Source organism: Planococcus citri, chromosome 5 (genome assembly GCF_950023065.1).
Source record: "Planococcus citri chromosome 5, ihPlaCitr1.1, whole genome shotgun sequence".
Lineage (NCBI taxonomy): Eukaryota > Metazoa > Arthropoda > Insecta > Hemiptera > Pseudococcidae > Planococcus > Planococcus citri.
This window is the reverse complement of record NC_088681.1, coordinates 31,733,126-31,757,083: the sequence shown is the minus strand read 5'-3', so window position 1 is coordinate 31,757,083 and position 23,958 is coordinate 31,733,126. Positions and strand designations below refer to the sequence as shown.

The window sequence follows — 23,958 nt, the reverse complement described above, 5'->3', positions numbered from 1 at the left end:
TGTCGCAGTCAAGTAAAGTGGTACACAAATACATAATATAAGCAGCTGTATTAATTTAAGAAAAACGTTCGGAAAATGTTCTGCAGTTTCAAGGCACAATTTTTACAAAATGGCTGCCTTGCCCTCGTTCTTAGCTTAAAGTACATATTATCGATGATATGAAATTTTATTCGACCTGTTTCATGAAAAAATTTAAGAGTTGGATTTTCAGCCTGCTTGATGCACTGATACGGCAAATGGAATGCCATAAATTTGAGAATTTTTTTCTTAATGTTGAGATCATCTCGAAAAATAAAACCAAGTTTATGTCGAGTTGGTTTATATTTTGTAAAATGGTCGAGATGAACAAAAAAATATTTTTAGCGTTGAAAGGGAAATTTTGAAAGCTAAAATTTTTACGTATTTCAGAAAAAGAAAAAAAATATTTTCTGATTCGCATTTTTAATCTTGAATGCCTTGAGAAATTATGTGTGAAAAAAATTTTCAAACATCAAAAATGTTTAAGAATTTCAACAATTTTTCGTGTCACTATGCTTGCGAATCTCCTTCACCCCTCCTCCCTCTCCCCCCAAATTAAAATTGAATCTTTTTTTAAATTGATCGTTGTCTTAAATTTTGGGCAGTAAATGAGAAATTTCGCAACTTGATTAATTGAAATATTAAAATTGTGAATACTCGAGCAGATTTAAAAAACTCATAATTCTCCCGAGAAAGTCAACTTACGAATCCTTGACTTCTTTTCAATGAGTTGAACACTGTCCTGAAATGTACTTTTTTCGTGATTATTCTGCTCATCCATGATGTTATGCAGTCCTGCTCATCCTGTTTTCGCTAATTTTGTCCTGCTTTTTGCTCCTGTATCCAAGCCTGACATGTTTTTTTCTAAAAATTATTGACAAGGAAGTCCTGTTTTTTTGCCCAACCACCTAAAAAAATCCCTGCTAAATTTGACCTTAATTGCCAGATTTTGTTTTTCAATCTAGCCAAATAGTTTGTTATCGATGTGTGATTAACGAAAGATGCTACATCGATCATAGTTTTCGTTTTCAGTTTTTCACTTCTCGAACTTGATAAATAAATGTCAGTGACAATTGTTCTTGACAATGAAAGAAATTTGAGGAAATGAGAATAAAATAAATAGACGTGAGACGTGAATAATAAGTAATTAAGTATTTAATTCGCCATCGCCATACCATTCGACATACGTATACGTAATAATTATACTAATATTCCTTGCTGGCGCTAAAAATTTTCAAAGTCCAGAAACAGAAAGTAGATAACGAGTAACGAGAAAACAAAACATTTGAATCGGTCCTCTGAACGACGCGTCTGATTGGTCGAGTGTCACATCCTGCGTCACCCTGCGTGCGATGTGCGTCAAGGCACGGTGAAAGCGCACTTGTCTGATTTTGAAACCAAGATGAAAATAATTTGAAAGTGAAGTTGTCTAGATCAGTTAGGTTTCGATACTTGTAGGATTTTTAACCCTCTTTCCATTTCTGAGGTCCTCTAGTTTCAAAATAGTACATAAAAAGTTGAAAAACGCGATCAAAGTTTTGCCTTAGTTTCAAACACGGACATGTAAACATTATCTTAGTTTCAAAATGAGACATATCCTATCAATTATCATCCTAGTTTTAAAAACAGACATATCCTGGATATGTCTTATTTTGAAACTAAAACAATGTGCACATGTCTGTGTTTGAAGCTAAGGCAACACTTTGAGCGCGTTTTTTTACCCTTTTACGTACTATCTTAAAACTATATTGTAAATAACAGACCTCGGCAATGAAAAGAGCGTTAAAAATCCTATAAGAATCAATACCTAACTCAATTTTTGTGGAAGTGGCGTTTGTCTAACTTTGTAACCAACCTCCTCAATTTACTCCAACTTCTAGGACATATTTTTGAATAAATCGATGATATTTCATTATTTCGAAAGTAAAAACTTCAAGCTTCGAAATGAATTAAATATTTTAATTATTCAACGAGTATTTCTAGATGAAATGTTCAACTGAAGTTGGCCAATTTTCACACAAGAGGCGAGTCGCTAAAACAGCCTGTATTTCGAAAATTAAGCGTCTTACCGGTGGTTGTTTACCTCACTTCACCAAGAATGGCAAGAAATGAAGAAAATTACCAAAATGCCGGACAATGATCTTACCCCCTCTTCGGCTCTTCGAGCACCCTAGTTACAAGCGGTTACGAGGGTAGCGGTTTTAGAAATAAGTCGTCAGCCTCAGCCGTTCAATTTGGGAATCTTCTTTTCCAGTATTCCAGTGCGTCGTGCGATGTTGGTTGACAAATTAATCCTAATCGAAAATCGACACATCTCCAATGTCCAGACTACTTGAAGGAATTTAGATATCTACGTTCTGACGATGAAATTAACAAAAGTTAAAAGTAAGGATAGGAAACAACATTACAATAGAAAAAACCCTTTATTGGAAATAGCAGAAGATTCAAACGAAACAGTTTTTCAACTTTATAATGATAGCCTGTTAGGAAATATAGGATAAAAGTATGCTGACATTTATGAGATAGTAATAACTAAGAATAAGGTAGCCTGATTGATAGGAAATATAGGATAAAAGTATGTCGCAATTTACGAGATAATAACTAGAATAAGGTACAACGTATGCTAAAAACGTAACGAAGGAATTCTCATTAAAACATCCATTTCCGGGCGAATGACGACGCTTGACGCGATCATTAATCGGACGATTTATTTCTGGAGCGGATGAAGATGACGCAGTAGACAATCCCACCAGAGTTTAGACACTTCTATCTGAAAATAAACATGATATGAATTTCATCTGTAAAATACAACTCATGTGTACAAATGCTTAAAAAGTGCTACCTTCATTATTGTTTATCTTATTTCAATCAGAGATGTAATCGCGTGTAAAGCTCGGTGCTCGTTCTCATCTAACTTGGGAATGTGAGTGAGCAAACGCAGGAGATCTGTAGTACTGTAGGCTGAGTTATACACCTCGGTTAAATTGTGAATGAGTTTAGATGCGCGTTCATAGAATGAAGTGCAGACATTAGCGAAGTGTTCTGCCCCAGTAGTAAATGATTTACGTATGTGTGACGCAGCCTCAGCGAAAGGAGATTTCTTGTTTGTATCCTCATAGAATGCCTTATAGGCCGCATGATAAGTGGCTCGATTTTTCTTCCATTTAGCGGGCATGTAAGACGATATAATTTTTTTACAAAATCGCTTTAGGTTCGAGCGAGCGAATACAACTATCAATATGCCGTCTTGAATTTCCTAAACATATGAAAATTTAACCACGGTTATCAACTAATGCGTTGGTAAACTAGTGAATTTTTAAATTGTAAGTTTCGCTTCAACTTACAAGCTTCATGAGCAGCGTGACAACTATAGCAGTTGTTTCAACCGGGGCATCGGTTATATTTGGAATACCAAACATTGCTAAACGCTCTTGTAACTGTAACGATGAAGCGTATATGTTAAAAATTTATATTTTAAAAGAAGAATCCTGTGATAAAGAAAAAAATTCGAAAAATAAGTTGGAAAAAATCGAAGGACAGCTTACGGTAGGCGTGGCAGGTATGGAAACCGTAGTTGGTATCATAGACATCGTCGTCGTGGAAGGAGGATTCACCATGTTGATAACGAAAATAGTACAAAACCGGAACAAAATGAATAATTAGAAGATGAAAAACTAATTTGTAAAAAAATTTTAATCAATGGCGAACGAATGGCTACCAAAGTAGATGACGCGTCGTCGAAGCGTTGACCTAGGAATCCGTCAGATTTTAGGGAAGGCGTTCGGAAGGAGATGTGCTACGTTCACAGCACATACGGAACATGGACGAACGAACGATTGATTCAAATGTTCGATCACTGAACGTTCTGAAATCTGAAGTCTGGAGGCCTATTATGAACTCGCGTTACCATAACGAAATTCGTTACCGATTCGTTATCCGTTCGTTAAGAAGTGGTTTGACCAGTTTTTGGCTCTTTACATAACGAAAGGTTGGAAGGTGTCGTTATCGTAAAGAAACCTTCCTTACGGATTATTGCGTTTACTTATGTCAACTTTTAACATAAAATAGTTGAAATTTTCAGTGAGCACGTGCGTGTTTTTAAATACTGAAATGTTCGTAATTTTATCCTCTTTAAAATGGGATTTTCCCCAAAGCTGTACCTCTCACCGTTCAAAAGTTCTCGAAGTTTAAAGCTGCGAAAACAGGCATGCAAGAGGTAAGTATTGAACTTCAAACTAAAATTACTCAAAATTTTGAAGGAACATCTAGGTATTTTAATATTGCAAAATGTTCGTAATTTTATCTTCTTTAAAATGCTTCGTATCCGAAAGCTCTACCTTTCATCGTTTGAAAGTTCTTGAAGATCAAAGTTGCAGGAAGTGGTCAAATTGTGTTATTACTGTTATCAGTCTTTTTAGTGTATTGATAAGTGACCACTTTTCGCAACTTTGATCTTCAAGAATTTTTGAACGATGAAAGGTAGAGCTTTCGGTTCAGAAGCATTTTAAAGAGGATAAAATTACAAACATTTTGCGATATTAAAATACCTAGGTGTTCGTTCAAAATTTTGAGTAATTTTAGTTTGAAGTTCAATACTTACCTCTTGCATGCTTGTTTTCGCAGCTTTAAACTTCGAGAACTTTTGAACGGTGAGAGGTACAGCTTTGGGAAACCCCCCATTTTGAAGAGGATAGAATTACGAACATTTTGGTGTCTAAAAACACGCACGTGCTCATTGAAAATGTTGTGTATTTTCAATTTAAAGTTGACATATGTGGTATGCAAAATTGGGAAAAACTTGAATCTTAACGAATCGTTCATAATACAGGAACTTAACGAAAGCGGTACCTAACCAGTGTTGGCGTCCCGTAACGGTAACTGTAACGAAAAACGAAAATAACGAAATTTTTTTCGTTACAGGTAACGGAACTGTAACGAAAACGTTATTTTAATCATGTGATGTTGTGTAACTGAAACGTAACGTAACGATATTTTTCTGAAAGTAACGTAACAAAAAACGGAAAAATTTTGTTACCTTTTTCGTTATTTTTTTAGTTACAAATTACAAAACAAACCCTTAAAAAACTCTGATTTGTGTAGCTCTAGCTATGAAAATTTGAAGTGAAGTCAAAAAAAATGACTAAAATGAGTTTTCAGTGTTTTCATTTGTCTGATTTTGAGTGCTGTAACGCTATATTTTTCGTTACACTGGTATTTGAACCTTCTTGTAACGTTATTTTCGTTATTTTTGTCACATTTTTTCCGCCACAAATGCATTTTACATCAAAATATACGTTGAAAAAACACTTCTGTAACGAAAAAATTGTAACGGAAATAACGAAAATAACGTAACGAAAAAATGTAAATACAGGTGTAACGAAAAATACCGTTACAGCAATTTTTTCGTTACAAAATACCATAACGAAAAACGTAACTAAAAAAATATAAATTTTGTAACGTAACGAAATAACGGAACAAAAAAAAATATCGTTATGGCCAACACTGTACCTAACGAATCCCTAACGAATTTCGTTATGGTAACGCGATTTCATAATAGGCCTCCTGTTCGCTATCACTGCTATCAGCTTATTCCTTATTCAGCATACGCGTCGGTAGGGCTACTATAATTTCATACAGGTAAGGACAGCCGCCATTGCCCATCCAACCTTGAACACAACAACATTAGAATGCATCTGTATGCATACAACTTTCCATATAAAAAATGCAATTTTTTTGATTGTTCGCGAGTTCGGGTGAACTTTCATGTGGTCTCAAATTAAAGACGATGAAATTCCCTATCGATTGATGTTAAATTTTTATCATTTCGCGTAAAAATAACGATTTTATGAATACTTTTATTTTACTGATTTTTGCATACTACGTACGTCATCTTTAAACTGAAAACACTCGAAATTTTCAGTGGACACATAGGTATTTTAATACAGCAAAATGTTCGTTATTTTATCCTCTTTAAAATGAGCTATTACCGAAAGCTCTACATGCAACCGTTCAAAAGTTTTCGAAGTTTTAAGTTGCGAAAACAAGTTGCGGATGGTAAGTATTGAACTTTGAACTAAAATATTACTCAAAATTTTCAGTGGACACATAGGTATTTTAATACATCAAAATGTTCGTAATTTTATCCTCTTTAAAATGGTTGTTTACCGAAAGCTCTACCTTCAACCGTTCAAAAGTTTTTGAAGTTCAAAGTTGCGGAAAGTGGTCAAATTGTGTTATTACAGTTATCATGTGTTATCAGTATAAGTTAGTAGTTTTGATCAGTAACCACTTTTCGCAACTTTGATCTTCGAAAACTTTTGAACGGTTGAAGGTAGAGCTTTCGGTAAACAACCATTTTAAAGAGGATAAAATTACGAACATTTTGATGTATTAAAATACCTATGTGTCCACTGAAAATTTCGAGTAATATTAGTTCAAAGTTCAATACTTACCATCCGCAACTTGTTTTCGCAACTTAAAACTTCGAAAACTTTTGAACAGTTGCATGTAGAGCTTTCGGTAATAGCTCATTTTAAAGAGGATAAAATAACGAACATTTTGATGTATTAAAATACCTATGTGTCCGCTGAAAATTTCGAGTATTTTCAGTTTAAAGATGACGTACGTAGTATGCAAAAATCAGTAAGCTAAAAGAGCTACACTTCATTAGAGGAATAGGTCCTGCAAAATGGCTGTCGTAATTTTAGTGTTCATGACGTCATAGCATAGATTTTCGTGATGTAAATAAACTTATTATCTTTCATTATTTTCATCTTGTGTTTTATTAGTATTTTCTCTTCATGTTTTTCAGCTAATTAAATAAATTAAGCTCGTAAGTCGTAGTAAACAATTTGTAAGATGGAACCAAGTTCAATAACGTGTGACCGCTGTGGTCATACATTTAAGCATAAAAAAAAACTTGATCAAGCATTTACAGCTCTGTATGAGTGAACAAAAAGATAGTAATGGTAACCGTAAGCGATAATAGGTACTTCAAAAAACCATGTAGGATGGGAAAAACTCATCATAGTCATCATAAGTTCTTGTCTTACTATGCTATTGAGCTATTGTCTTACAGAGATGAAAACCAGAAAAAATCGAAATCACATTTTATGTGCTGTCTGTAAATATCCGTCGGCTTCGATGAAACAATACCATTCGCACTTACATATCTAACGTACATCAAATTTCCACTCCTATTGAAACTTTGAATTTTGATTCTGAAAAAGGTACTTTTTGAATGGTACCTCATCATAGTCGGAAGTCAAAACGGAAAAAAAACAATACTCTTTTATCTAGCGTCTAGCGCTGCTGAAAAAGAGATGAGAGAAAAGCTTAATTGCCGATCAATCAATGCTAATTCGCAGACTGGATGATCATACGTATTGATTTAGCTTGTATAGAATGATATGATAAAGTTCAAAGTCTCAAATTTCTTTTCATCGTTTCATTGTTTTACTTTTACATATATGTTAACTACCTTTTACGAATCTAATACGATTTTTTTCCTTTTAATTTTAATAGAAAACCGAACCAAAATACTGTTTCTTTACTTATTCAAAATGTTATGAGCTGAAGATAATTGATAAAACTCTTCCACGAAGTGATAAAGGAGTGATGTCAAAGCTCTGCTTCGATTACATCTGTAGTTATGACGTCACTGACTATCCCTGGAAAGTAGGACCTATTCCTCTAATGAAGTGTAGCTAAATAAAAGTATTCATAAAATCGTTATTTTTACGCGAAATGATAAAAATTTAACACCAATCGATAGGGAATTTCATCGTCTTTAATTTGAGACCTCATGAAAGTTCATCCGAACCCGCGAACAATCGAAAAAGTTGCATTTTATACACGAATAATTGTATGCATACCTATGATAAGATAACAATGTTTATCCATTTCTTGGATGGGCAATGGCGGCTGTCCGTACCCATAACGAAGTTTATAGTAGCCTTAGCGTCGGAGAATCAGGAATGTCGAGGTGGTGAGAGTCTACCAAGTAAAAATTAGTGATACTGAACGCATGGACAAATATCGTTCTTTCGTTTCAAGCGTCGACCGTATATAATGGACGAATAATTCAACGGTGAAAAAATGACAAAATGTGACGGCTAGATTTTGGATGCAGAATCCTGGAAACCTTCTGCTCATGCGCCAAACAAGACGCTTACGGTGCTGGTGGAGAGAGAGACGGTTTACTCGTTGAACATGGGCTGAACCAGGGAACCGTCTCTCTCTCCACCAGTGCCGTAAGCATCATGTTTGGCGCATGTGCAGAACGTTTCCAGGATTCTGCATCCAAAATGTGGCCGTCATTTCCTGCGATTTGAATTATTCGTCCATTATATACGGTCGACGGTTTCAAGTAAAAAGAATGGTGTATTGTTGGCGTTTCTCGCGTATGGTTGCGTTAGTTGTATTATCTTGTATCTCCTACCATTGTTATGTTATACCTGTTTTCATTTACATGTACCCAACCCTGATACATTTTTCCCTTTTATTACTTTTTCAACCAAACCTTTTTTCTCCTTTTATTACTTTTTCATCCACTCTGCCGGTACACCAGAAGGCTGCTCGGACGCATAACTTCTCACTCTCTGTACTTATGAGTTGCCTACCTGTTCTTAATAAAGGCGTAAAGGCGTAAAGACGTGATAGGTATTCTACTTCATTAATTTCAGGCCCGGGTGAATGATTGCTATAAAAACATTGTATTTGAAGCATTATTCTAGGTACTTCACATGTCTTTTAATTTGGACTTCGTCGGAGAACTTCAAAATTCAAAACAGCAAATAGCAAATTTTTTCAATGAAAGGCGTTTCGCTTGAAAATAATGTGTAGGTAAGTATCTCGTGACAAAATGCTGTTTGTTGGACAATTGTAGTGAACTTGAATTTAATTAGAAAAAAGAACAAGACGAGCCAGATTCTCGTTGCATAGGGGTGGAATTTGAATACAACATAGATGCGTTGACATTGACAGTGAATAGGTAATCTATACAAATCCCAGCATAATGATGAATACCATGTAAAGGCGTGAGATACAATGTTTTGGGGAGATTCAAATTAAAAATTAAGCTATAAGAAGACCTTGACCTAGGTATTCAAAAACAGTTGAGCAATCAGAATTTTTCTAAAACATAACTGTGGAATATTAAAACACAAACAAAAATTTTACGCTGTCATTAGTTTATTTAGAAAACCAAAACTCGTATAGGTACTTATGTACAATACATAATATGTACATTTCATACAATTGTGAGCCAGTTACATGGAAACAATCATAAATATTAAATATAGGTACATAGGTAATAGGTATTTATCTACAAATATTACAGGCGTTAGAGATGCGGCATGCGGCGCGGCGATCTAATGATCTCTGCAGCCTCCTGTCATCTTTCCTTCTCTCCTCTCCTTGAACCAGTTCTGTCACTGTCCTCAAAATTTCAAGTGCTAAAGTGCGTTTTTCGATTTTTGGTGAATTTTTGAAAATCGAATTTAGGCCAAAAATGAGGGAAAAAATCAAAATTTTACCAAATTGACCAAGAAAGCTGAAATTTGGGATATACCATATTTTCGACATGCCAAATCGATTGGAAACGGTTTCAACCCGTTTTGAGCAGTTCTGGAGCCTCCAGAAAATTTTTGAAACTCGAAATTTCCACAAAATTCCATCAAATTGGAGTTGTAAAGCTAAAATTTATTCTAAAAACTAATTTCAATACGCTACGAAGTAGGTACTGCAGGTGAATTTCAAGTCGTTTTGGAGCCTCCAGCGCCTTTTGAAAATTCCTGAAACCTCCAGCAGATTTTTGAAACTTTGAATTTTCACAAAATCTCATCGAATGGAGATGGAGAGCTGAAATTTTTTCTACACTCCAATTTTAACACACTCTGAAAACGACTTCTGGTGGATTTCAAGTCATTTTCGAGCATCCAACAACTTTTTTGAAAATTACTAGAGCCTCCAGTAGATTTTTGAAACTTGAAATTTCCCCAAAATTTTATCAAACCAAGATGGAGAGTCGAAATTCATTCTGCAAACTAATTTCAATACGCTACGAAGTTGACTGCTGGTGAATTTCATGTCGTTTTGGAGCCTCCGATTTTTGGAAAGAGCATGTTCTAAAACCCCTAAATCCAAATTTTCAGCTGCCCAAGTTCATTTTTCGATTTTTGGCGAATTTTTGAAAATCCAAAATTGACTATTTTGGTGATTTATGCTTTTTTTTAAAAAAGTACGTACTTGATCAGTAAAAATGTTCAAAATAAGTCCTAAAACTGATATTATGAAATTTCCTAAAAGTAGCTGGAAGCTTCAAAACCATTTGAAACCACCATGTAGTCTGCGAAGTAAATTTCAGCTTGCCAACTCCATTTGATAAATTAATGTTGGAGAAATTTCAAATTTAAAAAATCTACTGGAGGCTCCAGTAATTTTCAAAAAAGTCGCTGGAGGCCCCAAAATGACTTTAACCCACCTGAAGTCGTCTTCAGAGGGTGTTCAAATTGGAGTGTAGAGAAAATTTTAGCTTTCCATCTCCATTTGATGAAATTTTGTGAAAATTTAAAGTTTCAAAAATCTGCTGGAGGCTCCAGTAATTAAAAAAAGTCTGTGGAGGCCCTAAAATTACTTGAACTCGCCTGAAGTCGTCTTCAGAGGGTGTTGAAAATGGAGTGTAGAGTAAATTTCAGCTTTCCATCTCCATTTGATGAAATTTTGTAAAAATTCAAAGTTTCAAAAATCTGCTGGAGGTTTCAGGAATTTTCAAAAAGTCGCTGGAGGCTCCAAAACGACTTGAAATTCACCTGCAGTACTTCGTAGCGTATTGAAATTAGTTTTTAGAATAAATTTTAGCTTCACAACTTCAATTTGATGGAATTTTGTGGAAATTTCGAGTTTCAAAAATTTTCTGGAGGCTCCAGAACTGCTCAAAACGGGTTGAAACCGTTTCCAATCGATTTGGCATGTCGAAAATAGGGTATATCCCAAATTTCAGCTTTCTTGGTCAATTTGGTAAAATTTTGATTTTTTCCCTCATTTTTGGCCTAAATTCGATTTTCAAAAATTCACCAAAAATCGAAAAACGCACTTTAGCACTTGAAATTTCGACAGGTGATAAATTTTTGCACGATCTTTCGATCTACCTGTGTAAAGCTTGAAAAAGTTCGTGCAAGTCCTATGTTAAAACGCAAAATCTGCGATTTCGGCTGACCTGTCAATCAAAAAGGCCGCCATTTTGTGAGTAAGGCCAACTTTTTTTTGGCAAGTTTGCTTTAAAATGTTCCTGAGGATGTCCCCTTTAAGAAAAAAGTTGTCCCGGAGGATCGGTGGGGGGGTGCAATTACTCCTATTGGCATATGCCGGACTATAATATGAATAACAATTTTTTTCAACACGTAAGTTATTGTACCTTATTAAAATTTAGATAGATATATTTAATCTCCTGCCCTTGCCTCACCCAAGCCCCTTCTTATATTTCTCAAACAAGACATGAGGCATGAATTGTGGGTCAATTAATTTCACCTTTTACAACACGAACACTTTTTTATTAGAACGCATCACACATCTTCTACAATGTATCTCGCAGTTTTCATCTCATTCGTGATTGATAATGGTCGCTACGACGACCGAAACGCGTCTCATTTTATAAAATTTAATGTATTTGTAATTTTAATTTTTCGTGAATACCTAATAAAAAAGTGTTCGTGTTGTAAAAGGTGAAATTAATTGATTAAAAATGTGCGAAAAAGGAGAAAACCACTACATTCAAATGAATTGTGGGTGAAATTTACACACCAGGGACTAAAAGTCATTAATGCCAAAACATGTAACATCTTAATTGTTACATTTTAGGTCTAGAACCCGCACTACCTGCTCCTTGTCCCTTCTAGCCATCTAGCAGGATATAGCACTGTCAACAATTGTTTACAAAAACACACAATACCCGATTTTTTTCTATACATTCGAATAGAAAACAGTTTTACTGCTTTCTTACTTTCATAGTAATTTTACCGATTCTGAGAATTTCTCTTTGTTGTCAAAATGAGCGTTGTCCATTTTTTGTTCGAATTGAAATGGTTACTTATCTTCCAAGGGTGTTTTTTTTCATCATCAAAGAAATAATTCCGAACTCTATTCACTCACAGCACCGACTAAAATGCACAACGAGACCTATATAATCCCTGCAGGTACCGTCATGTCTGGCCTTTAACTTCAAACAATAGGTATAGGTTTGACATTTGATGGTACTTTAAAGACAGAAGTATAACAAATTATTTCTTACGAGTCGTTATTAGCTGGCAAAAGAATTCACTGTTTTCATGATGACAAAGGTAGAGGTACCCCTGAAATTGTAAATTAAAATTACGAGTTCAAAAGCGAATTCTCGACTAATTTGTACAATAACTTCCAGAAAAAGTGAAAAAATGAAATTTCCAAAGTAGGTGAATTGATTAACAAGCAGTTTTTTTTATTTTGTTATTTTTTTTTTGGCAAAATCTCGTCTCGATCACCCATCTCAAAAATAATCTGAATGTACGTAATTCGGTGAGTTTTACGAAGTTTTATTTTTTATTTTTTAAATTGTAGGGAACTTGAAATAGTTGATCAAATATTCTCTTTATAGGTAACTCGCATCCTTGGAATTTTGGGGTAATATAGCCGAGCTGAATTTTGGCTCTTTGAAAGAGCAAGGTACCCTGCAGATCTCAGAACCAAATTTTCAGCTGTCAAAGTTGAATTATTCATTGGAATGTATTACTTAATGTCAGAAAATGAGTTTTAAAAAATGTCATTTTATGTATTTTGTGGAAATATCATATGTATCAAAAACGACATCTCTTGTCCTATATGGGGTTTTCCACAATGAGAGCGAACATGGAGATTGAAATCTCAAAACTCAGTTCATTTTCTATCGACCCACCCCCAACAACGGTATCAACGTCGTCGAGTCAAAGTGGAGTTACCGTGATATTTTTGGGGAAATGTTGTGGACGATTTGAAATTTCGAAGAAAAAAAAATAACTTTTGCTGGAGGCTCTAGATCAGCCTGAAAATTGTGGAAATCATCGATTTGGGGGATGTACTTCAGGGGGTAGGTACGTCACTTCGGATTTACAATTCACCCTCCTTGATTGATTTGGAGAATCAAACTTATGACAGGATTAAAATTTCAGCTGCCAAAGTTGATCACAACACCTTCATTAAGCGATTTAAAATTGCTGGAGAAAAATTAACTTTTGATGGAGGCTGCAGGTTGGCTTGAAAATTATTGAAATCAATTTGAAGGGTCGATTTGAGTTCACGAACGGAGTTCCGCATTTTTGTATTCAAATTTTTACTCTTAGAAAATTAATATAGGTAGGTATGTAGGTAGGTAGGTAGGTAGGTAGGTATAGGTACTTAACTACTTACTAATTGACAATTTTCAGTTACCACTGTCAAAAGTTCGCATAAAATTATAAAATCAACTTCAACAGAAACTCAAAATTTGTTTCTTATGTCTTGGTGATATGCCCTTTAAGTGAGCCAAATTTCATTCAACTTTGCGAATAGCGGCATATTTTTAAAAAAACAGTACGTACTTACCTATGCACCGTCGAAAATTGTGAATTTTGAATTTTAAAAATTTTTATAGAGATCAAAATATAAAGTTGGGCAGGCAATATGTTGGCTATGGGAGTTTCTTTCAGACAATGCCTTTTAAAAAATTCGGAATTCTGTTACAATCGAAGGAATAAGACCTAACAAGGGAACTACCCAAGGTGTTACACGCCGATCGAAAAAATTTTTTCACAGGCGGATAGAGCATCAAAAAATATACCATGAGCCAAAATTTCAGCTGCTGAGGTTCACAGGGGGCGAAATTATGGGGGTTTGAATATCGAAAAATCACAAAAATACACAAAAATACACTGAAAAAAATATAAAAGTTGAAATCATTCGGCACCCTGCTCGCCTCAGCAGCTAATTTTTTGGGCACGATCTACCATCGATATATGACGCCTTATGGTGGACAAGTCGCCGCGATCTGCGTGTAACACCTTGGGGGTGAATTTTCCCCCACCCCCCTAATTTTGGGCGAAACTTTCGAAAGAAAATCTGGAGCATGTGATATATCGAATTGTATGTTTTTGGAGACGCTGAATACGAATATGACGTCAGATTTTTGATTGGACCCCATCCACGGCCCCCAGCACCTCCCCAAAGGGGGTAAAAGTTAAAAAAAGTGTTTTGTTAGTGCGACACATGAAATAGTATGTTTTTTGTGACGCTGAATACGAATATGACGTCAGATTTTTGATTGGACCCCATCCACTGCCCCCAGCACCTCTCCAAAGTCAATAATCTCGCACCAGTGCCACAGGGCTAGCGCTGAAGTTTGCCGGGATGAGTTTTTTGATAGTATACACGTTGCTAAACAGCGTCGAAAACTACGCGTACTATTTCATGTGTTGCACGAACAAAACACTTATTTGAACTTTTAATCCTTTGGGAAGGTGCTGGGGGCAGTGGATGGGGTCCAATCAAAAATCTGACGTCATATTCGTATTCAGCGTCTCCAAAAACATACAATTCGATATATCACATGCTCCAGATTTTCTTTCGAAAGTTTCGCCCAAAATTAGGGGGGTGGGGGAAAATTCACCCCCAAGGTGTTACACGTAGATCGCGGCGACTTGTCCACCATAAGGCGTCATATATCGATGGTAGATCGTGCCCAAAAAATTAGCTGCTGAGGCGAACAGGGTGCCGAATGATTTCAACTTTTATATTTTTTTCAGTGTATTTTTGTGTATTTTTGTGATTTTTCGATATTCAAACCCCCATAATTTCGCCCCCTGTGAACCTCAGCAGCTGAAATTTTGGCTCATAGTATATTTTTTGATGCTCTATCCGCCTGTGAAAAAATGTTTTCGATCGGCGTGTAACACCTTGGGTAGTTCCCTTGTAAGACCTATCGAGAAGTTCTCTTCCAACATAAATTGATTATACATAGGTATGTAATTGAACTGAAGTTGTTAATTTCGAAAATTTGAAGAAGTTTTAATAGGTAACCAGCAAAGGTAACTATTTTAATGATAATGATATTCACTGCATATTTTTTCCTACAGCGAGATACCGCATATCACAATTTTCTTTAGGTTTCATGCAATTTTAAGACGAATGGTATAATTTTATAATGCATATTTTCGGTATAAATGCATGAAAACGCTTATCCGTAACACAAAAGTTTAAAAATGTGTCTTGTCTGGTTCTTTCCGTGTACCTGTATATAGGTACTCTTCAATTTTCAAGTTTTTTATTTCCTTCATATGAAATCAACGCATACCGTCGACCGTATATAATGGACGAATAATTCAACGGTGAAAAAATGACAAAATGTGAAGCCTAGATTTTGGATGCAGAATCCTGGAAATCTTCTGCTCATGCGCCAAGCATGACGCTTACGGTGCTGGTGGAGAGAGAGACGGTTTACTGGTTGAACGTGGGTTGAACCAGGGAACCGTCTCTCTCTCCGGCAGCACCGTAAGCATCATGTTTGGCGCATGTGCAGAACGTTTCCAGGATTCTGCATCCAAAATGTGGGCGTCATTTCCTGCCATTTGAATTATTCGTCCATTATATACGGTCGACGACGCATACAGAAATTCTGGATTCGTAATTCGTATTTGTGAGTTGAATTGTTCCTAAAATCAGGCGACGCGGTAGCGTTGCCACCCCGCCCTCCCACGGTTTCATGCGCGTTTGCGAAACCGTAGGCGGATGTGGTACCGTCCGAGGAGTATATATTCTGTAAGTATTTCGTAATGTTTTCCAGCGATATTCAAACGTAATTTTCTCGGAAACTATGCGTTTAATCAAAAAACGCAAAGATACTTTTTTTCTTATTTTTTAAAGACCTTTCAGAATATATAAGAATTTTTTTTGTACGATGAAAATTCGCGAAGTTTCAATTACCCCTTTTTTGTCATTTTGGCATCTTTTGTAGTTCCAGTCTCACTCAAAGTTAGAAGGATTGGCTGAACCAATTTTGATGAAATTTGGAATATAGCTTTGATTTGTTACCCATTACTGACTCTTGATGAAAAATTGTATTTTTTTTAAAAATTGACCCTGCAACCCCCCTTTTTGGGGCCCAAAAATTTTCAAAATTGACCCAAAATATCAAAAGGCACTTCTCTGTTACAAACTTGATATTCATGCCAAATTTGAGCTTTCTAGTCCAATTACGTTAACTTTGAGCTGCGTTGAAAGATGCTGAAAAATGGAAATTTTTGAAAAAATGACGAGTTTATTAATTGAAGGTACGGTCAAACAAAAGGTGATACAGGTGTACGTATATCAAAAGGCACTTCTACGATCTTCAAAGTACATTTGTACAAAATTTCAGCGTGATTCGTGTCCTATTTAAAGCTGTAGCTTTGTTTAAAGAAACAGTTAATTTATAATACAAATTTTCGCCATTTTTGTTTCTTTAAACAAAGCTACAGCTTTGAATAGGGCACGTATCACGCTGAAATTTTGTACAAATGTACTTTGAAGATTATAGAAGTGCCTTTTGATATACGTACACCTGTATCAGTTTTTGTTTCACCGTAATAATTCAATTGAGAATCATTATTTTTTATTATTACAAACTCAACATGATATTCAATTAGAATAATCGATTTATTATCGATTAGAACGTATGGATCTTATACTCATAATTCTGTTATCACTGATATTAGTGATAAAAAATTGTCAAGTTTTTAAAAAACCTCATTTTGGTAGCCAAATATTTTTCAACAGTGTTGGCGTCCCGTAACGGTAACTGTAACGAAAAACGAAAATAACGAAATTTTTTTCGTTACAGGTAACGGAACTGTAACGAAAACGTTATTTTAATCATGTGATGTTGTGTAACTGAAACGTAACGTAACGATATTTTTCTGAAAGTAACGTAACAAAAAACGGAAAAATTTTGTTACCTTTTTCGTTATTTTTTTAGTTACAAATTACAAAACAAACCCTTAAAAAACTCTGATTTGTGTAGCTCTAGCTATGAAAATTTGAAGTGAAGTCAAAAAAAATGACTAAAATGAGTTTTCAGTGTTTTCATTTGTCTGATTTTGAGTGCTGTAACGCTATATTTTTCGTTACACTGGTATTTGAACCTTCTTGTAACGTTATTTTCGTTATTTTTGTCACATTTTTTCCGCCACAAATGCATTTTACATCAAAATATACGTTGAAAAAACACTTCTGTAACGAAAAAATTGTAACGGAAATAACGAAAATAACGTAACGAAAAAATGTAAATACAGGTGTAACGAAAAATACCGTTACAGCAATTTTTTCGTTACAAAATACCATAACGAAAAACGTAACTAAAAAAATATAAATTTTGTAACGTAACGAAATAACGGAACAAAAAAAAATATCGTTATGGCCAACACTGTTTTTCAATAAAAGTTACTCATTACCTATATACACCCAAATGAATTTTTTTTTTTTTTTTTTTAACTTTAACAATACCGGCAAAAACTGAAACACTGAAACTAGTTTTATAAAAACTTCAAGAGAATAGAAATTTGATAAGTTTGAATTACCGTAGGTACCTATTCGTTATCATTCCCGTGAAAGTTTTGATTTTTAGGAAACTATGCGGGCCTGAGTATAGGTTTTTTTGGGAAGCGGGAGGAGGTTCAACTCAAAATTTTATCGACTAATATAGGGATTTTCTTCTCCTTCTAATTACTCATTCCACGCCAAATCGGCGGATTTTTGCACGAGGGGTCATCGATTTTTTCAAAATCAGATCATATTTAGAGGTCATCAAGCGATGACGAATTATGTAAACCGGACATTTTTTCGATTTTTTTGGCAAAGCTGTGGGGCTTCAAAGTTTTCCAAAATGGTCTGAAATGGAAAATTTCTGTTGCAAATTTCTCCGCTTGTACGTGGTATAGAATTTTCAACTTTATTTCAAATTGATCGACGAATGATGTCGAAATCAGTGTTGCCACTTTCAAAAACATAAAAAAATTGATTTAAAAACTTATAATTTAAACATAAACAAGGTGTCCGCGAGTAAAAATTCTGAAAAAATTCTCAGTTTTAGTCGTTTTCAAGTAGAATAACATATCAAAAAATTGGACTGGCATTTTTTTCATATTCACATATTTGAGAAAAAAAATACGTTTGATACTAATTGAAAAAATACCATCAGAACCCTAAAAAATTGAAATTTTTGAAATACCTATTTTACTGATGTGTAGACGAACATTTGAAAAAAAATTCCGTATGCCGTAATTTGTCAACGAATTGAATAGAAATACTATTTTTCTGGCCATGATTTTGCAAGTGATAGGACTGATAGGTACATCAAAATACTGCTACATATTTATTGGAAAAATTTAGCCATCGTTTTAAACAATTGAAAAAAATACCACATTCATAAAGTGGTGAAACTGGGTTACGTAGAACGATTTTTACTTCACCAAAATGTGACTATACCTTTTTCAACTTTGAGAAACCTGTAAATACTTTGTTGTTGTTGTGTAGTCTCATCCTTTGGCTACAAAATGACTCCTCATTTTTCAAATTTAGTTCAATAATCCGTTATCAATTCGTTGACAAAGTCCGAGCGAAGGAAATTTTTTCAAATATTCGTCTGCACATTGATATAATATCTCAAAAATGCAAAAATTTCAATTTTACAGGCTTCTGATGGTATTTCTGCAATTAGTGCCAAACTTGTAATTTTTTTTCTCGAAAATGAACAAAAATGCCAGTCCAACTTTTTGAAATATGTTATTCTGCATGAAAATAACTAAAACTGAGAATTTTTTCAGAATTTTTACTGACAAAATTGTATTTTTTTCTTTATACTGATTGGCAAATTTTCAGTCACCCTCCCCACCTCCTTTGAAAACCATTTACGTAGTTTTATTCCAGGCAGTTGAATGAAAAATTCCCGGTAATCTAACTCTCTGCATGCTCCTGCCTCCAATAATGCTATTTTCATTTATTGAATAAAACACTTCATCCAGCGCCGACTCCAGTTAACAGGCCGGTATACTGAAACTGATTTACTGTTTCCAATTGAAGGTCAATTATTTCAGCTGATATTTAAATTCTGAAATTCAATTTTTTAAAAAATGCCATTTAAAATTAAAGGCCACGGGTGTAGAAGTGACTTACGTAATTTTTTTCATAAAATTTAAAAAAATAAAAACTTATTCTCATACGCAAGTTCATACCTATTCCATCATTTTTTAAAGAAAATTTGTACTCATTTGAAATTTAAAAAAATTAAGGTGGATTAGTCAAATCAAATCAAATCAAATCAAGTATATTTTTTGTAATTCAACTTAATATAACAATCCATATCATTTGAAAAAAAAAATACTGATATCCCCAAAAAAAAATCTTTGAAAAGAATTAAACCCCCGCCCTCTCACGGTTCCTAATGAAACTAAAACTCAAATAGCAAAGTTGATGAAAGAATGTACACATTTTTGAAATTGAATAACAAAAACGTTTTGTAAATTGAATAATTGTATAGAATTAGTATTGTATTGTATGCAAATCTACAACCACAATTATACATAATTTGCAGTATGCAAAACACATCAAATAATGAAAAAAAAAAAGTACAGCAAGAAAATAATATGATATAATGGTAGAATCCGCCCAAAATAAAAACACCCACCACTACACATTGTGAAGTCCATTTAAATTTTCAAAAAAAAAACAATAAATTCAATTCAATGAAATTATGTATTTATTTAAATAAGAAAATGATATGATATAATGTTCAAATCCGCCCCAAGAAAAAACACCAACTACTACACACTGCTACATCAATTAAATTTTTAAAAAACAAAAATGAATAAGATTCAAGAAAATTAATAAACAAATCGTGGCCATAAATGTGAGTGTTGAAGAATGACAGAGTGAAATGAAAAATCAAAATTCACCATGCAAAACATGCAAAATGATAACATGAATTAAAAATGTAATAAAAAAAAAAAAAAAAAAAAAAAGGCGGACAGATACCTCAAATATGTGCCCTGCTACATAAGCGGCAACTATCAACTAGGCAACTAATCAAAATAATTTAATTTGGTTGCTCATTCTAGCCAATAAACTAGCAACTTCTTATCATTTTTGTGTCACTAGCGTGAAGTTGCTAAATTGCCCCATTATTGCCACAATGTAGCAGTCTACTATGTTACGGGGTCAGGTTGGAGTATTAGAATTCCAGAGTCTGATTGAGTTATTTTGAATTAATAGACTAATTTGAGGTATCTGTCCGCCCTTTTTTTTTTTTTTTTTTTTTTATTACATTTTTAATTCATGTTATCATTTTGCATGTTTTGCATGGTGAATTTTGATTTTTCATTTCACTCTGTCATTCTTCAACACTCACATTTATGGCCACGATTTGTTTATTAATTTTCTTGAATCTTATTCATTTTTGTTTTTTAAAAATTTAATTGATGTAGCAGTGTGTAGTAGTTGGTGTTTTTTCTTGGGGCGGATTTGAACATTATATCATATCATTTTCTTATTTAAATAAATACATAATTTCATTGAATTGAATTTATTGTTTTTTTTTTGAAAATTTAAATGGACTTCACAATGTGTAGTGGTGGGTGTTTTTATTTTGGGCGGATTCTACCATTATATCATATTATTTTCTTGCTGTACTTTTTTTTTTTCATTATTTGATGTGTTTTGCATACTGCAAATTATGTATAATTGTGGTTGTAGATTTGCATACAATACAATACTAATTCTATACAATTATTCAATTTACAAAACGTTTTTGTTATTCAATTTCAAAAATGTGTACATTCTTTCATCAACTTTGCTATTTGAGTTTTAGTTTCATTAGGAACCGTGAGAGGGCGGGGGTTTAATTCTTTTCAAAGATTTTTTTTTGGGGATAAAGTTTTCGCTATTATTTTGCTTGAATTTTCAAAATTCAATTCTTCCCCAAACTATCTAGTGAAAAGTTGCTTTTTGAAGTGAAAAAAATTAATATACATATTCATATTTGAAATTAACTTAGGTAGCTGATCATCTAAAACCACTATCGAAAAAGTACTTTTTTAAATTATTTACATAGGTACAAAGTAATGTACTTACATATGCCGTGGCTCGAAAAATTTAAAAATTGATATGTAGACAAAAGATGAGAAAAAAATTGACTTTGTTCACTTTTCAGCAACGGTGGCGCGAAGTGATCGTTATTTTGAAAACGAGTACCTATTCCTGGATAAAATAGGTAAAATGTCCCTGCCCATGTCCTCAGATTTTTTAAATTTTGATGAAACATCGTTTGGTACCTTTAAAAAAAATGTTGGAGCCAAACAAATGTCCCCCGCACCGCCCTCCTCCTCGCCAACAATAGCAAAAAAAAAATTCAAGGAAAAAAGTCATACTCCAACGAGTTTTGAATAACAAATTTTGAATTCACCCAAAATATATGGAGAAGACATGAGTCTAGCAACGTGACGAATTTTTTCAAAATTTTTTAGCCCACAGGAGAGAGATAACGACAGAAGAAAAATTGAAACCGACCTATCTCCGAGCCCAATTCTGGTTCATAATTTTTTTTCCAAAAGTAAGTATATCTGCATAAATACATACTATACCAACAATTGGCAATTGGTATTTTGTTTTCAAATTTTCCCTTACAACTCAAAAAACACTCAAAAATGTGTTTTTTGTGTCACGGCTCCACCCAAAAAAGCGATGCTGCCAGTGATATGATTCTGAAATTCTGCATGCGGACCTCTAAAAACAATAGAAAACCAGCCAACTTCTTGAACCCCCAATTTTGGGGCCATAGGCAACCCCTCCCCCAATTTTTAGGCGAAAGAAGATCGACAATACGGGTATCGTTATCATATGATTCGAACCGGTTGAAGACGAATATGAAGTTATATTTGCAGTTGAATCCACCTAAGGGTCACATTCGGGGAAGGGGTTGCCCAAAAATTAGATTTTTCGTGAAATATGTATGCTTTGAAAAAAAAGTGGATTTTCATTAAATTTTGCAGAAATCGTCATTCTGAGTTGAAAAGTGTCCTAAAAGGAAAACATGGGCCCTCAAAGATAATACATTTTCCAAGAAATCGTGTGCAGCCCCTTACCAAATTTGTTTTGAAAAAAATAACCTGTAGTCCCAAATGAAAGTATACCTATTCGATATACCTATTGAAAGATAACCATTCCTGAAACTGAGGAAATACATATAGAGGGACGTACGTGGTGCCAATTTTTTGGTCATTACTGCCAACTTCGGCCAATCAAAAAAAATTCCTGAATTTTTAACTTTCTTTCTCGATTTTTTGAATTTTGAAATATTGGCACCACTGCGTTCCAAAATATTTCCTCAGTTTCAGGAATGATAGCTTTCAATGCTTTGTCGTCATTAATCCGAAACATTTGCGAAGAAACAATTTTCAAAACACCAACTAAACCAAAAATAATTGATTCACAAATTTTCAATCGTTCAGTAGAACCCTATAAAAGTGGCCTTGGATTCTGACGGCGAGAGCATAGATTGACGCAGAAGATCAAATATGTACTATCATTTGGGACTGGGCTATTTTTCTCAAAATTAGTTGGGTAGAGGCGACAGCTTTTTTCGGTCGACCCACCCTCATTTACATATACATAGGTAAGTACATAGTACATACATACTATTATAATTTTTTCGATGTACCTGCTGAACTCACATAAAAAAACGATTCTCCCCTTGAATTACTCATTGTAAAGTAATTCGAGAAAACCTTGATTAAGAATAGCGCATTTTTCACAAAAAATCTAATTTTTGGGTATCTCCCCTCCTCCAACATAACCCTTAGGAGGGTTCAAATGAAGAGTGATATTCCAAAACTCGCTTTGTCCATTTTCACAACTTTTCAGGAGAGAGGAAAAACAGTTTCCCTTTAAACGGGTAAATTGGCTTTTTAGGCGAGTTGAGCACTTTATTTGGGTGGATTTATGATGTAGGAGTGTAGGTATACATTTCATCCACTAAATACTGCTGAAAAAAATTTCAATAAAAGTGGACAAAGCGCGTTTTGGAACATTATTTTTTTTTAATTTTTAGTGAATTGACTATTTAGATGAGTTTAACACCTCATTTTGGTAGGTTGATGATGTAGGAATGTGAGTTAATACTTCATCTACCAGGTACCACTGAAAACCCAACTTTGATAAAAATGGACAAAGCGAGTTTTGGAATATCACTCTTCAAATGCAAATCTAGATTCATTTTCGCGTTCAGCGAGTTCTATTCATATGATTGTAACACATTTTTGAGAGTTTTTTAGAGTTGTTGACGATGACCTATCCGGAGGAAAAATTTCAAAAAAAAAACCAATTACCAATATTTTTGAAAGAAAAATGTTTTGTGAACCAGAATTTAGCCTCGGAGATAGGGGGGCGATTTCAATTTTTTCTCTTCTCAATATCTCCCCCTGGGGCGGCTAAAAAAAATTGAAAAAATTCACGTTGCTAGACTCTTGTCTTCTCTATAAGTAGGTATATTTTGGGTGAATTCAAAATTTGTTATTCAAAAGTTCAAAACTCTTTGAAGTAAGTATGACTTTTTTCCCGAAAAAAAAGTATTTCGCTATTGTGGGCAAGTAGGGTGGTGCGGAGGACATTTTTTGGCTCCAATATTTTTTTAAAGGTAGGTACCCAACAATGTTTCATCAAAATTTCAGAAATCTGAGGACAGGGACATTTCACATATTTTACCCCGGAATACCCCTTAAGCGATGACTTAATTTTACATGCTGACATCACTGAGGAAACCTCCGGGTGCTGACATGGACCCGGAGGTTTCCTCAGTGATGTCAGCTCTCAAGGGATATCTACCGTTTAAAAAATCAATTTTAAAAGTCAGTCAAAAAAGGTGTTCACTAA

At 34.3% G+C, this 23,958-nt stretch overlaps 2 protein-coding genes across 2 annotated transcripts in view; one reads left to right on the top strand and one right to left on the bottom strand.

The window, feature by feature from the left end:
• Window positions 1–23,958, top strand: part of cyp33 (cyclophilin-33) — a 35,362-nt gene that overhangs the window by 7,649 nt on the left and 3,755 nt on the right. The gene's annotated exons all lie outside the window — the stretch shown is intronic.
• LOC135846567 (uncharacterized) lies at window positions 2,423–3,826 on the bottom strand. The gene is made up of 4 exons (XM_065365743.1): window positions 3,564–3,826; window positions 3,363–3,455; window positions 2,861–3,274; window positions 2,423–2,788 (listed from the first exon to the last, which is right to left on the bottom strand). The coding sequence occupies exons 1-3, from the start codon at window positions 3,633–3,635 to the stop codon at window positions 2,873–2,875; spliced, it is 567 nt and encodes a 188-aa protein (XP_065221815.1). The 5' UTR covers window positions 3,636–3,826; the 3' UTR covers window positions 2,423–2,788; window positions 2,861–2,872.